The 13962-nt window shown below is 36.3% G+C and overlaps 3 protein-coding genes across 3 annotated transcripts; 1 reads left to right on the top strand and 2 right to left on the bottom strand.

Moving 5' to 3' along the window:
- Positions 1 to 3047: 3047 nt before the first annotated feature.
- On the bottom strand, positions 3048 to 6056 carry LOC108475119 (putative disease resistance protein At4g19050). Its single transcript, XM_017777114.2, has 2 exons — positions 4196 to 6056; positions 3048 to 4138 (listed from the first exon to the last, which is right to left on the bottom strand). Exons 1-2 carry the CDS (start codon positions 6054 to 6056, stop codon positions 3048 to 3050), a joined length of 2952 nt encoding a protein of 983 aa, XP_017632603.2.
- A 1066-nt stretch (positions 6057 to 7122) lies between these two features.
- Positions 7123 to 8526, bottom strand: LOC108475118 (putative disease resistance protein RGA3). The gene is made up of 2 exons (XM_017777113.2): positions 8419 to 8526; positions 7123 to 8303 (listed from the first exon to the last, which is right to left on the bottom strand). Exon 2 carries the CDS (start codon positions 8296 to 8298, stop codon positions 7123 to 7125), a length of 1176 nt encoding a protein of 391 aa, XP_017632602.1. The 5' UTR covers positions 8299 to 8303; positions 8419 to 8526.
- A 1200-nt stretch (positions 8527 to 9726) lies between these two features.
- Positions 9727 to 13660, top strand: LOC108474488 (uncharacterized). The gene is made up of 8 exons (XM_017776429.2): positions 9727 to 10154; positions 10594 to 10743; positions 10838 to 10972; positions 11281 to 11346; positions 11878 to 11928; positions 12044 to 12151; positions 12728 to 12812; positions 13329 to 13660. The coding sequence occupies exons 1-8, from the start codon at positions 9957 to 9959 to the stop codon at positions 13499 to 13501; spliced, it is 966 nt and encodes a 321-aa protein (XP_017631918.1). The 5' UTR covers positions 9727 to 9956; the 3' UTR covers positions 13502 to 13660.
- Positions 13661 to 13962: the final 302 nt, after the last annotated feature.

Genomic DNA, 13962 nt, shown 5'->3' with positions numbered 1-13962 from the left:
AAGTCAAAGTCCGACTCGGGAAAGATGAATGTGCCTTTTGTCATAAGAAAGGCCACTGGAAGAAAAATTGTCCAAAGCTGAAGAATAAGGGAAAAGCTGCTGTAGATGCTTGTGTTGCAAAGCATGATACTAGTGACTCTGAACTATCACTGGTTGCATCATCATCGTCATTTCATTCAGATGAGTGGATTTTGGATTCGGGTTGTACCTATCATATGTCCCCTAATCGGGAGTGGTTCTCTGATTTAGTAGAACTAAATGGAGGAGTTGTTTATATGGGCAATGATAATGCCTATAAAACTGTTGGGATAGGTTCAATCCAATTAAAGAATCAAGATGGATCAACCAGAGTTCTGACTGATGTTCGGTATGTGCCCAGTTTGAAGAAAAATCTCATCTTATTGGGAGCTTTGGAATCCAATGGTTCAGTTGTTACTATGAGAGATGGGGTTTTGAAAGTGACATCTGGCGCACTTGTAATATTGAAGAGCATTAGGAAAAATAACTTGTATTACTACCAAGGTAGTACAGTTATTGGAGTAGTCGCTGCAGCTTTCGGTAACAAAGACTTGGACTCAATACAGTTGTGGCATATGAAGTTGGGACATGCCAGCGAAAAATCCTTGCAAATTCTGGCAAAGCAAGGATTGTTGAAAGGTGCAAAGGCTTGCAAATTAAAATTTTGCGAGCATTGTGTTCGGGAAAGCAAAGAGAGTGAAATTGACACTGCTATCCATAATACAAAAGGTATTTTGGAATATGTTCACTCAGATGTGTGGGGGCCTTCCAAAACACCGTCGTTGGGAGGAAAACACTACTATGTTACTTTTTTTGATGACTTTTCCAGAAGAGTTTGGGTGTATACCATGAAAACTAAGGATGAAGTGCTTGGAGTTTTTCTTAAATGGAAAACTATGATCGAAAACCAGACTGGCAAGAAAATCAAGCGGCTTAGGACAGACAATGGAGGGGAATATAGAAATGATCCGTTCTTCGATGTGTGCCAAGAGTATGGTATTGTTCGACACTTCACAGTTAGGGATACACCACAACAGAATGGAGTGGCAGAGCGTATGAATCGAACATTGCTGGAGAAAGTTCGATGTATGTTGTCCAATGCTGGGTTGGGCAAGTAATTTTGGGCTGAGGTTGTGACATACGCTGGTCATCTTGTTAATCGTTTGCCATCATCTGCATTAGAAAGAAAAACTCATATAGAGGTATGGTCTGGAAAACCGGCTACAGATTATGATTCCTTACATGTGTTTGGATCCACTGCATATTACCATGTGAAGGAGTCAAAGTTAGATCCGAGGGCAAAGAAAGCTCTCTTTATGGGAATCACTTCTGGAGTGAAGGGATTTCGTCTTTGGTGCTTAGGCACAAAGAAAATGATCTGTAGCAGAGATGTTACCTTTGATGAATCTGCCACATTGAAAAAGGTAGCAGATAAAGATATTCAGACGAGCGATACTCCACAACAGGTGGAGTGTACTCCAAAACAGGTGGAGTTTGAGCAGATGGGGATTTGCCCAGTTAATAAGTCTAATTCTCCAGCCACAATGGAGGAATTAGAGGTTGAAGAGGTTCTGACCCAAGAACCATTAAGTACACCAGAACCAGTTGCAGTTGCAAGGCCAAGGAGAGAAATTCGTAAACCTGCTCGATTTACTGATATGGTGGCCTACGCCCTTCCCGTTGTTGATGATGATATTCCTGTCACTTATCAAGAAGCAATGCAAAGCTTAGAAAGTGACAAATGGAAATGCGCCATGGATGAAGAAATGCAGTCTCTCCGGAAGAACAATACTTGGGAGTTGGCGCAATTACCGAAAGGTAAAAGGGTAATCGGATGCAAATGGGTATTCGTAAAGAAAGATGGATCTCCTAGCAAGAAAGATATTCGCTACAAGGCAAGATTGGTAGCTAAAGGCTACGCTCAGAAGGAGGGAATTGACTACAATGATGTATTTTCCCCTGTAGCGAAGCATTCCTCCATTAGAATTTTGTTGGCCTTGGTAGCACAGTTAAATTTGGAGCTAGCTCAACTTGATGTTAAGACGGCTTTCTTGCATGGTGAGTTAGAAGAGAGATCTATATGACTCACCGAAGGATACATAAATGCTGGTGGTAGAAATTGGGTTTGTAAGTTGAACAAATCGCTATATGGATTGAAGCAATCCCCGAGGCAGTGGTACAAGCGATTTGATAGCTTTATGAAAAGGCAGAAGTACACAAGAAGAAAATATGACAATTGTGTGTATTTGCAGAAGCTGCATGACGGATCTTTCATTTATCTACTCTTGTATGTTGATGATATGTTAATCGCTTCGAAGAGCCAAAAAGAGATAGATAAGCTGAAGGCTCAGTTGAATTAAGAGTTCGAGATGAAAGATCTAGGTGAGGCCAAGAAGATTCTCGACATGGAGATAAGTAGAGATAGACAGAGAGGCAAGCTTTGTTTGAATCAGAAGCAATATCTGAAAAAGGTATTACAATGTTTTGGTGTAAATGAAAACACTAAACATGTAAGTACCCCACTTGCTTCTCATTTGAAACTTAGTGCTCAATTATCTCCGAAATCTAAGAGAGAAAGATTGGTTGGGATGAATTGAAATGAGAAATGAGAAGGCCTATTTATAGTTGAGGTTCAAGGACCAAACAATAAATAGCCTATTATCTCAAGGACCAAAAAAAATTATCCCATGCCACTTTTTCAAAGTCAACTTTAGGGTGCTAAACTTGCACCACTTGGATTGTTTGCCATTAAAATTGTCTACCATTAATCATAATGTTAACACGCATAACATGTTCAGAAGGCAGATACATGAGCTTATCACATGAAACGATTCTCAGACACTTTACGGAGGAGAGGTTTCCCAACCAATCAGGCAAGGCTTCTATGCCGTGAAACCTCTGTATCTCCAGTTCTTCAAGGGCAGTGAGGTGTTGAAGTTGGTAAGGAAGAGAACTTAGCTTTTCCCATCCAAGCAAATGCAATTCTTTAAATCTGAGACGTTGGATGAAATCCATACCTGGGAATTGTTCTAGCTCTTCTGAGAAACCACCAATAACCTTCTCAAGAAATTAAGGCTGCCAAGGAGGTCATTTGGAATGCTCCTCAAAGTTGGACACCTTTTGATTGTTAAATGATAAAGAAAACGCATGTCCCCTAGACTTTCTGGAATCGATTTTAGATCAGGCAAATCAGATAGTGTCAGATTGTGAAGGCAAGCGTTGGATTGCCGCAAATCTGGTAACAGACGAATTAAGCCTTCGCCTACACCAGTGAAGTCTAATTCGGCGAGAGAAGCGAGAGAACCATTATGCATTCTTGGAATGGACCTCAAATTCGGGCACTTCACTATCCTCAATTTTCTGAGACGAGTGAAAGTAAGCAGTCCATCTCCTATTTGGCTTAATTTTTTACATGCAATAATTTCAAGCACTTCGAGATCTGAGTTCCTTTCTGTTATTCGAACAATTTCCAGATTGTTGCAGTTTGATATATTTAAAATATGAAGAGAGGAAAATCGTCCTAAATCTGGAATGGAATTTAAGTTACCACAATGGGATAGCTTTAACTCTTTGAGGCAAGGGGCGGTAGACAACCCGTCTCCTATCTTGCTTAATTTAGGACACCAGGAAATGAGAAGCTTCTCAATAGGTGAACATCTTACTATCGGAACAGTTTCCAGTTCGTGGCAGTATGATATATCTAAAATTTGGAGAAAGAAAAATCGTTCCAAATCTGGAATGGAACTTAAATTAGCACAATCACTTAGCTTTAATTCTTCAAGACTAGTGGAGGTAGACAACACATCTCCTATCTTGCTTAATTTTTGACATGAGGAAATGTGAAGCTTTTCAAGAGATGAACATTGTCCTCCTATCGGAACAATTTCCAGATTGTTGCAGATAGATATATCTAAAATTCGAAAAGAGGAAAATCCTTCCAAATCTGGAATGAAACTTAAATTAGGAAAATTGCTTAACTTCAATTCTTTAAGACAAGTGGAGGTAGACAACCAGTCTCCTATCTTGCTTAATTTTGGACACGAGGAAACGTGAAGCTTTTCAAGAGATGAACATCTTCCTCTAATCGGAACAGTTTCCAGTTCTTGGCAGTCTGATATATCTAAAATTCAAAGAGAGGAAAGTCCTTCCAAATTTGGAATGGAACTTAAATTAGGACAATTGCTTAACTTCAATTCTTCAAGATTAATGGAGGTAAACAACCAGTCAATTTCCAGTTCGTGGCAGTCTGATATATCTAAAATTCGAAGAGAGGAAAATCCTTCAAAATATAGAATGGAACTTAAATTAGGAAAATTGCTTAACTTCAATTCTTCAAGACAAGTGGCGGTAGACAACCAGACTTCTATCTTGATGATATTTTGACAGGAGGAAATGTGAAGCTTTTCAAGAGATAAACATCTTCCTCTTATCGGAACAGTTTCCAGTTCGTGGCAGTCTGATATATCTAAAATTCGGAGAGAGGAAAATCCTTCCAAATCTGGAATGAAACTTAAATTAGCACAACCACTTAGCTCTAATTCTTCAAGACTAGTGGACGTAGACAACCAGTCTCCTATCTTGCTTAATTTTGGACACGAGGAAACGTGAAGCTTTTCAAGAGATGAACATCTTCCTCTTATTGAAATGGTTTCCAGTTCGCGGCAGTCTGATATATCTAAAATTCGGAGAGAGGAAAATCCTTCCAAATCTGGAATGGAACTTAAATCAGCACAATCATTTAGCTTTAATTCTTCAAGACTAGTGGAGGTAGACAACCCGTCTCCTATCTTGCTTAATTTTGGACACGAGGAAACGTGAAGCCTTTCAAGAGATGAACATCTTCCTCTTATCGGAACAGTTTCCAGTTCGTGGCAGTCTGATATATCTAAAATTCGGAGGGAGGAAAATCCTTCCAAATCTGGAATGGCACTTAAATAAGCACAATCATTTAGCTTTAATTCTTCAAGACTAGTGCAGGTAGACAAACAGTCTCCTATCTTGCTTAATTTTGGACACGAGGAAACGTGAAGCTTTTCAAGAGATGAACATCTTTCCCTTATCGGAATAGTTTCCAGTTTGTAACAGTTTGATATATCTAAAATTCGGAGAGAGGAAAATCCTTCCAAATCTGGAATGGAACTTAAATTAGCACAAGCACTTAGCTTTAATTCTTCAAGACTAGTGGAGGTAGACAACCAGTCTCCTATCTTGCATAATTTTGGACACGAGGAAACGTGAAGCTTTTCAAGAGATGAACATCTTTCTCTTATCGGAATAGTTTCCAGTTCCTGGCAGTCCGATATATCTAAAATTCGGAGAGAGGAAAATTCTTCCAAATCTGGAATGGAACTTAATTTAGCACAACCACTTAGCTTTAATTCTTCAAGACTAGTGGAGGTAGACAACCCCTCTCCAATCTTGCTTAATCTATTGCACTTAGAAATGCAAAATTCTTTAAGAGATGAACATATTCCTGCTATTGGAATAATTTCCAAGATTCCACAATCAGAAAGATAGACACTTCGAAGAGCGGAAAACCCATTTAAATTTGGAATTGAGCACAAATTTGGACACTTCACTATAGTTAGTTCCTCAAGAAGCGTGGAAGTAGCTAGTCCATCCCCTATACTGCTTAATCGTGAACAATCCTCAATACAGAGCTTTTTAAGAGAAAAACATTGTCCCGTCAGGGGAACATTTTTCAATAAGCCGCAGTTAGAAACAAACAACTCTTCTAAGCAAGGAAACATGATTGCTGCTGCCGTTGCTGTCCATTCTTTCAGATTTTGCAGTCGCCATAGGATGAATGTTTTTAATGCAGGAAACACCTCCTTCTGACCTTGATTACTTCCGTCGCAATAAAACTCATTACCGATGCATTTCACCTTCTCCATATTCCTCAGTGCAAGAAATTTGAGACTATTCAGTTGGCCCAATGGTGGAAGACTCTTACAATTGATGCAATTGTCTAATACCAACTCCATCAAATTGTCAAGAATCAGTGAACCAATATTAGAACCATGAACAGGTCTTGACATCCAAGATGGGAGCTTTTCTCCTCCATAATTCCAAACAATTAAGCTTTGCAAACCTGAGTGGGGTTGGAGACCTTCCAGCACTTCCTCACAGGTATCGTTGCTAAAATTTGTCCATTCAAATATTACCTTGCACAATTTTGTTTTAAGCCGTAGATTTGCTTGTCTCTAACACTTTGAAGATCGCATATCTTCAATTGTCCACAAGTTCGTTGAGGCATTCTAGAGCATCAAGATGAAGTTCGTTATCCCTAACAAAAAATATTGGCAATGTTTGGAGAGAAATTAGGTGTCGAAGCTCTATTGGTTGAGAACTTTGCTGGGCAAAATGGATGTGCTTCAAGCTTATCAAATTTCTCAATCCATCTGGAAATGCGAGCTCCCTACAACCCATGAACCTTAATGTTTGTAACATGTAAAGTTTGGTTATGGATTGAGGCAGCACTTTGATAGAAGTCTTCGAGATGTCCATATACCTCAAGTGCTTCAATTCGCCGAGGGAAGCAGGCAACTCAAGAATATCAGCACCGGAAAATTTCAGGACTCGTAAGCTTGTGAAGGTTCTTGACAATTTCTTGAGCACATCAATCTCTGAGAACAAAGAGTGCAATTTTGGAGCAACAGCTGTTAAAATTATTGGTAAGGATTCCCCATCATAACCAATACTGAGATGCCGAATATGAGAAACTTCATCCGTGCTGCAACTGGAATTTTCTTGGAAAATCAAAGTCTCAAACTTTGAGACAGACAAAGCCAGATCATGCACCAAGTCATGCATCTTGCACGTCAAAATATTTCCGCACCTGTCCTTCCCCACATCTTGGAATAAGGAATTTGATAACAATTCATGGAAATATCTGTTACCAGTATCCATCATTTCTTTAGAACCACCAAGAAATCCTTCAGCCATCCAGAGTTGGATTAATTGCTCCTTTCTAAAGCAAAAATCTTTAGGAAACATGGCGCAGTATGCAAAACACTTCTTCAAACATGGAGACGACAAGTGATCAAAACTTAACCTCAGCACACTATAAACCGAATCCCATACATCACTTTTTTGAATTTTCACTCATGCAGCCCAACTCCTTTCAATTTTGCGCATTGTCCCTCCAATAACTTTTGCTGCTAAAGGCACACCATGACATTGTTTAGCAATTTCCTCGCCAATTAACACTAAGCTTGGAGATATTGGGGAGTCTCCACATGCTTTTTCTTTAATTATGGACCAGCACTCCTCATCTTTTAATTTTCCAGGCTGATGCCTTTGATTAGGAAGTGTTTCCACTTTTAATGCCACATCTTCAATGCGGGTTGTTACAATAACTTTATTCCCCCGATTCTTATTAACCCCTTCCAAACACCACATTAGTTCATCCCATTGTTCAACATTCCACACATCATCAAGTACAAGAAGATATTTGATCTGTTCATTTCCCCTTTTGGCCTGCTCAATCTTCCCCTTCAGTTTTTCCGTTAAAGCATTCAAGTTTTGAGGTATCGAGGTCTGCTGATAATTCATATCATGCTCCAGCATTTCTCTTAAAATTCTTTTCACATTGAAATCATCCGAAACACACACCCAAAATCTTACATCAAAACGCCTTTCCACATCCACATCATGGTAAACTAGCCTTGCTAAAGTAGTTTTCCCGATACCCGCCATTCCAACTATAGGCACAACAAAGACAGTTCGTTCATCTTGGGGACTGACTAACATGTCAATAACTTTTGAGACATCATTTTTCCTTCCAACAATGTTTGAGTCATCCAGAAAGGAGACTGTCTCCACATTTGATGGGATATAAATTCTTTGATCTATGGCTAACTGTTGGAGACCATAGTCTTTGGCTATTTTGTTAAGGTCGTCCAAGGAATTAAGGATGTCCTTAACTTTATTAGCCATGTTGTGCTGAAATGTGACAGTAGATGGAGTGTCTCGTACCTTTCTCCACATCTGATCCCCAATCTCCACTTTCCTTCTGAGAAACTCATAAGCAATCTCATCCAGGACCTCATCAGCCTCATAAGCAACATCTCTGAGCCTCTTCAACCAAAGCTTCACTGAGTTCATTTGCTTTTGGTTTCCCTCTGCATCTCGCAAGAAAGCTCCAATCATTTCTAGTGAGTTACCAAGCCTCTGCATCTCATCCTTGAAGCCCCATCCAAGGTTTATCATCTCAACCGCAGCTGACGCCGCTTTTGACGCCACTTCTCCCACAACAACACTAACGAAAGCTTCAGCCATCTTTGCTTCAAAAATAAAAAGCTTGAAATGTTAGGGAAAGCTCTTAACTCTATATCAAAGAAGCGAAGAACATTTGTAAACGAAAAGCAACAGATAATTGAAATGGGTGAAAGATCATACCGAGTCAAGGAAACGAAATGCAGGAGAGATTTGAAGATGAATTGCTTTTGGTAAATGCAGATTGCATGGTCAATGAGCATTAAACTATCAGCTGCCCCCACTGACGAGAATTACAAGAGACCATTAAACTATTATTTAAGCAATTTTGGATAGGGTAAATTACACTCAGAATCATTATACTATTATTAAGTGTCAGTTTTGTCCATTTAATTTTAATAAGTTCTTAATAGACCATGAAACTATTTGAAAGTTTTCGTTTAAGTCATTAATCTATTTAAAAGTTTTTATTTAAGTCATTAAGTTATGTTCTTTTTATTAAAAGTTTAGTTAGCAAATTTCAAGTGGTGGTCCGATGGTCGACACAATGGATCAATAACTATCGACGAGTAGAAGAAGAAAGTTGTTTGGATTTTGGTTTGTAGATTTATGACATTCAAAGTTATTTCATAAAAAAAATGAATTGTAGAAAAGGAGAATGAGATTTTTTTTTATTAGTGTAGTCGGTGCGAACAGAAAACTCCACACAATAATGATTTTAACAATTCAATGACTTAAATAATATTTTAGTGATCATTTTGTAACTTTTTAAAGTTGAGTGACTAAAACATAATTTACTAATAATTTAGTGACATTTGTGTAGTTTACCTAAAATATTTTCTAATATTATTTAATAAATTTTATTGTAATAAAAACATAAGTTAATTCAAAGTTAATATATATAATAATTATTTAAATATTAGTAGTTAAATTGTGATATTAGTCCCTATACTTTGTGAAAGTTGTGAAACTTAGTTCATGTACTTTAATTTGATCAATTTTAGTCCCTTTACTTTTTAAATTGGTTGGTTTAATCCTATATTTTTCGCACAAAAATAGTAGTTAAATTTAATTGTTTAAATTCAATTACTAATTTTGTATTATGCATACAATTGTAAATTTAGCCCGCTTTCTCCATTTGAACCATTCTAAGTCCTAATACTTTTTAAAATTTTAAATTTCAATATTAATGGAAATTACAATAATTAATTGGATTTTTGTGAGTAATATCTAAAAATAACGAGCAACATAACATTACACATATAATAATAATTTTGACTAATTATATTTTGACAATAGGAAAAACTTAATAAATTTAATAGCTATCATTTTACTAACTTAAATTTTAAAATTCAAAAAGTACATGGACTAAAAATGACGAAATTAAAGTTTGTAGATTAAATCCATAACTTTCATAAAGTACAGGGACTAATAATAGAATTTAACTAATAATAATATATCTAAATCATATTCGTATAAGATTTTATCCAAATAAATAATATTTATATTATACCAATCGACAAAAGACGTTTATCATCCTCCCCTCCCCTCCCCTATTTTCTCTTCTTTCTATTCTCAAAACCCTAAATTTGATTTGAAGATTGAATTTCTCCTTTTTATTTATAAGATTTTTAGTTATCTTCGGCTCTACCTCCGCCTCTGCATCGCTCTGCTATATTTTGATTTGAGATCCCGATCGAAAATCTTTTTGATCTTCAAAGATGGGAGAAAGAAAAGTACTGAACAAATATTACCCGCCGGACTTCGATCCGTCGAAGCTTCCGAGGGTTCGGCGACCGAAGAATCAACAGATGAAGGTTCGTATGATGCTTCCGATGAGCATACGTTGTAATACCTGCGGAAACTATATTTATAAAGGCACCAAGTTCAATTCACGCAAAGAAGATGTTATCGGCGAGGTTTGTTTTGAGCTTTCTTTACACTTTGGCTTCGGTTTACTTGTTTAGTTATATTAGTTTTTTTTTTTCATTCTAATTTTAAATTTAAGAAAGAGTCCATAGAAGCAGCAATAATTAGAAGTTATTTTATGCTTTTGTGAGATTATGTTTGGTTATTATAATGTAATAGTAATTAAAATCATGCTAATTGGTTGAAAGATGAGCAAACAATTGTAATGCAATACTAATTGTAAACTCATTGTTATATATGAAAGTAAAATCTTGCATTTTATTTTAAAAAGGAACTTTCACATGCCTTGTACTATACTCACACATAGTCCAAATAACGTAGTTAAATGCTGTAGTTAGTACAGAACTTTCAGGTTTTCACTTCTCTCTAATTAATGATTGAGAGTTTAATGTTTTAGTGCATTTAGTTACTTTTTTTTCTTATTTGCAGACATATTTGGGAATCCAAATATTTAGGTTTTATTTCAAATGCACCAAGTGCTCTGCAGAGATGACGATAAAGACTGATCCACAAAATTCAGATTATGTTGTTGAATCGGGTGCAACAAGAAATTTTGAACCTTGGCGTGCTGAAGATGAGGTGAGAGCTTTGTGTATCAAGCTAAATGTAGCTATAGTTCTTTTAACATTGCTGGATATGTATAATAATATTCTTTCATCTTTCCTATTGTTAGGAAGCGGAGAAAGAGAGACAGAAAAGGGAATCTGAAGAAATGGGGGATGCGATGAAATCTTTGGAGAACAGAACGTTGGATTCAAAAAGAGAGATGGATATCCTTGCTGCGCTTGATGAAATGAAGTCTATGAAGGTAGCTAAACACTTAAACCAACTTTTGTTTAATATGCAGGAGATAACTGCAACATTACTGTCATAAAAAGAAAATAAAGTTTTTACCTTGTTTTTGATTGTTGTGGATGTCAAATGAACCAGATTTTTGAGTCTTTTATTTTTAGAATCTGAAGCTAGGAAGAGCACATGTTGAGTTTCGATTGATTAGACCAAAATAATCTGTGGTAACGGGTCTACTGTTAGACATTTGTCTATCAAAATGGGAATAGGTACAATTTTCTTTTCTCTGATGCTAATGGTAGTCTATCTTACTATCTTATATTGCAGTCCAGACATGCTACGGTGAGCGTAGATTCAATGCTGGAGGCCTTGCAACGCACTGCTGCAGAAAAGGTAAGATACTTCCTACTTATTTCTTAATAGCTTAAGCGGCTTCTTTGAATAGAAATCTCATGATTGTGTTTCGTTTGTATTCTATTTGAAAATTTCCAATTTCTTCTAAATCAAAGGTGCGTCTTTGGCTGCAATCGCGAACCCGAATGGAATTTATGGTTTCGCTGAGAACACTTTTGTGCTGCATTTCTTTAATTATACATAATCCTAGAAAATAGGGGAAAAAGTTGAATTTGCTTTCTATGGATAAATCCTTCCCTGAAATATGCCAGCTTAATTTTATCATGTCAGGTGTTATTAAGATAGTCTTCTTGAATTATGCTTAATGAACGGAATTTCTCTTAAATCTGAACTCTGATATTAGAATCTTTATGAATGCTTGCATTATTTACCTTAATACTTGATGTGAGAGGGAGATGAGTACGAATACATACAAATGTGGATTGAAGTGATAAGTAGTAATCACGTTGCCTAGCATGCTTATATTTCTTCTCTTTTGTGATTCTGACTACAAGGTTATAATGCTAACAGGAAAAGAAAATAGAAGAAGAAGATGAAGCCCTCATTAAATCGATTTTCCAGGTTAGAATTGGTGTATTGCTTTTAGAATTGGTGTATTGCTTTTAGTATCACCATTTGTGATTGCTTCTTGTTCTAGGCGGGCATGTTTCTAACATTGTTGTCATCTTTAATGCAGAAGCCAAAGGAATTTGTTCGAAGGATTTCAGATGATGTTTTCAACGATGATGAGGATCTGACCCGTTTATTGAGTGGCAATGGTGAAACCTCAAATGATGGCTTAAAGGTATATGGTGTGGATTTAGTTAATAAACACATCCTATACTCATGGTAAAAACTTTTAAATGCATACAAGTTTTAAGTAAATTATCCTTAGAATAATAGTTTTCATGTAATATTGAAGATGGAACAATATTTTCTAAGGTGGGTAAAGGGTTAACAATATTGCATAGACTAAGAGGGTCAAGTGTCAGATATGTTTAATGTTTTACTATACGTGAAGGGTCAAGATCCAAAATACAATGTTTACTTTGAGTTGTTGAAATCAGCAACTATAGGAGCAATTGAGAGTCGGTTTAATATAGAGAAAACCAAGCTGTCCGAATGAATTATTATCTCATGAAAAGATGGATGTGCTTGAACTTTCAGTTTTAGTTTCAAAATGGAATAGGCTTGTTCGAGAATATACCATTGGGTAGTCAGTTTGACCTGCCTCAATGCAAAGTTTCACATGATAACGATTTATGTTTGTAGAACTGGGATTTGCTGTATTTTTCTTTTTTTTTTTTTTACCTCAATTGTTGAAAATAAAATTGCCATTATTGAATCCGTGAACTCATGCTTTGGTGTGTATGGTTTGCAGAGGAGAAAGGTGTCGGAAGAATCTTCAAGTAACCCTACAGATGCTTTGACAAAAGCTAGTTTGCCTGATGATTCCAGCAGTAAAGGTATTTGCAGTATTCATCACCAATTCATTTTTTTTCATACATTCCATAGCACCGGAATTGTAAAGAAAACTAAACATTTTATCAATGATTTTAGAATCGGACTGGGGGTCGAACTCGTCTGGTCATTTGTTTGTGGGTCTGACCAGTCTGATTAAAAATCATTAAATCAAAAATAAAAAAAATACAGTTCAACTGGTTTTTTAGCTGGTTCAACTGGTCCGCACTAGTTCGAAACCTTTCCCTGGACCGGTACTCTGGTCGATTCAAATATCACTGCATTTTATTTGAAACGACACCCTGCTAAAATACGTTAGCACCAAGGCTTCACTGCCTCATTAGTGCTTTCTGTCAATCTTGCTATCCACCTACCGCCTGCTATCACGCACCATAGTTTGTATCTGTAAGGATTCAAAGATCCTTGAAATAAAATTTTGGAAATGATTGACTGGCTAATGTTTATAACTTGTTTGAATTGGTATATATTGATTTTGTATTGCGAATATGATTCATTAACAGAAGGTTCAAATGGCTCGGGGAGTCGTCAAGTTAAAGCTCCGTTCAAGTCATCGGTGATAATCTCGGTTGTGAAGAAGAAACCAGAGAAGAAAGAAGAAGAAAAAGTTGGTAATGACACAAGCAACGGTCTCCTATCCTTGTGCCAAAGCTATGGTGAAAGTGATGATGATTAGTGCTACTACTTTATTTTAGCCAATATTCTTGTAATTTAAAAACCTGATTTTCCAAGTCCGAGTACTTTTTATATTTTTCTACCATTTACCAAACATGTAAACGGGACAATGATTTGAGCATTTGAAGAAGATATAAAAACAAAATGAAATTTAGAAAGATGATACAACCTTCAAATAAATTACAATTTAAAAAGTTGCTAATGATACAAGAACTGGTCTCCTATCTTAGTACCGAAACTATGGTGAAAGTCATGATGATTGGTGCTACTTTATATTTTTGTGACAATGAATTGAGCATTTGAATAAGATATAAAAACAAAATGGAATTTACAAAGATATACAACTTCAAAAAGAAAAATAATTTATTTTTATAATTTATAGAAATGATAATCTAGAAAGCTTGTAATGGAAAAGAATCATAAAAAAATTAATGGTATAGTGAAAATTTTAGCTCTCATTGT

The sequence above is a fragment of the Gossypium arboreum genome, chromosome 3 (assembly GCF_025698485.1).
Source record: "Gossypium arboreum isolate Shixiya-1 chromosome 3, ASM2569848v2, whole genome shotgun sequence".
NCBI lineage: Eukaryota > Viridiplantae > Streptophyta > Magnoliopsida > Malvales > Malvaceae > Gossypium > Gossypium arboreum.
This window is presented reverse-complemented; position numbering and strand designations above follow the sequence as displayed.

What these genes read in the sequence shown, in the direction of transcription:
- LOC108474488 (XM_017776429.2), top strand. Translation starts at nt 9,957, where the DNA reads ATGGGAGAAAGAAAAGTACTGAACAAATATTACCCGCCGGACTTCGAT. An exon ending in CTTGGCGTGCTGAAGATGAG is followed by an intron (nt 10,744 to 10,837) that starts GTGAGAGCTTTG and finishes TCCTATTGTTAG; the next exon opens with GAAGCGGAGAAAGAGAGACA. An exon ending in TGATGATTCCAGCAGTAAAG is followed by an intron (nt 12,813 to 13,328) that starts GTATTTGCAGTA and finishes ATTCATTAACAG; the next exon opens with AAGGTTCAAATGGCTCGGGG.
- LOC108475118 (XM_017777113.2), bottom strand. Translation starts at nt 8,298, where the DNA reads ATGGCTGAAGCTTTCGTTAGTGTTGTTGTGGGAGAAGTGGCGTCAAAA.
- LOC108475119 (XM_017777114.2), bottom strand. Translation starts at nt 6,056, where the DNA reads ATGTCAAGACCTGTTCATGGTTCTAATATTGGTTCACTGATTCTTGAC. An exon ending in AGAATTGAAGTTAAGCAATT is followed by an intron (nt 4,139 to 4,195) that starts GTCCTAATTTAA and finishes TTTGAATTTTAG; the next exon opens with ATATATCAGACTGCCAAGAA.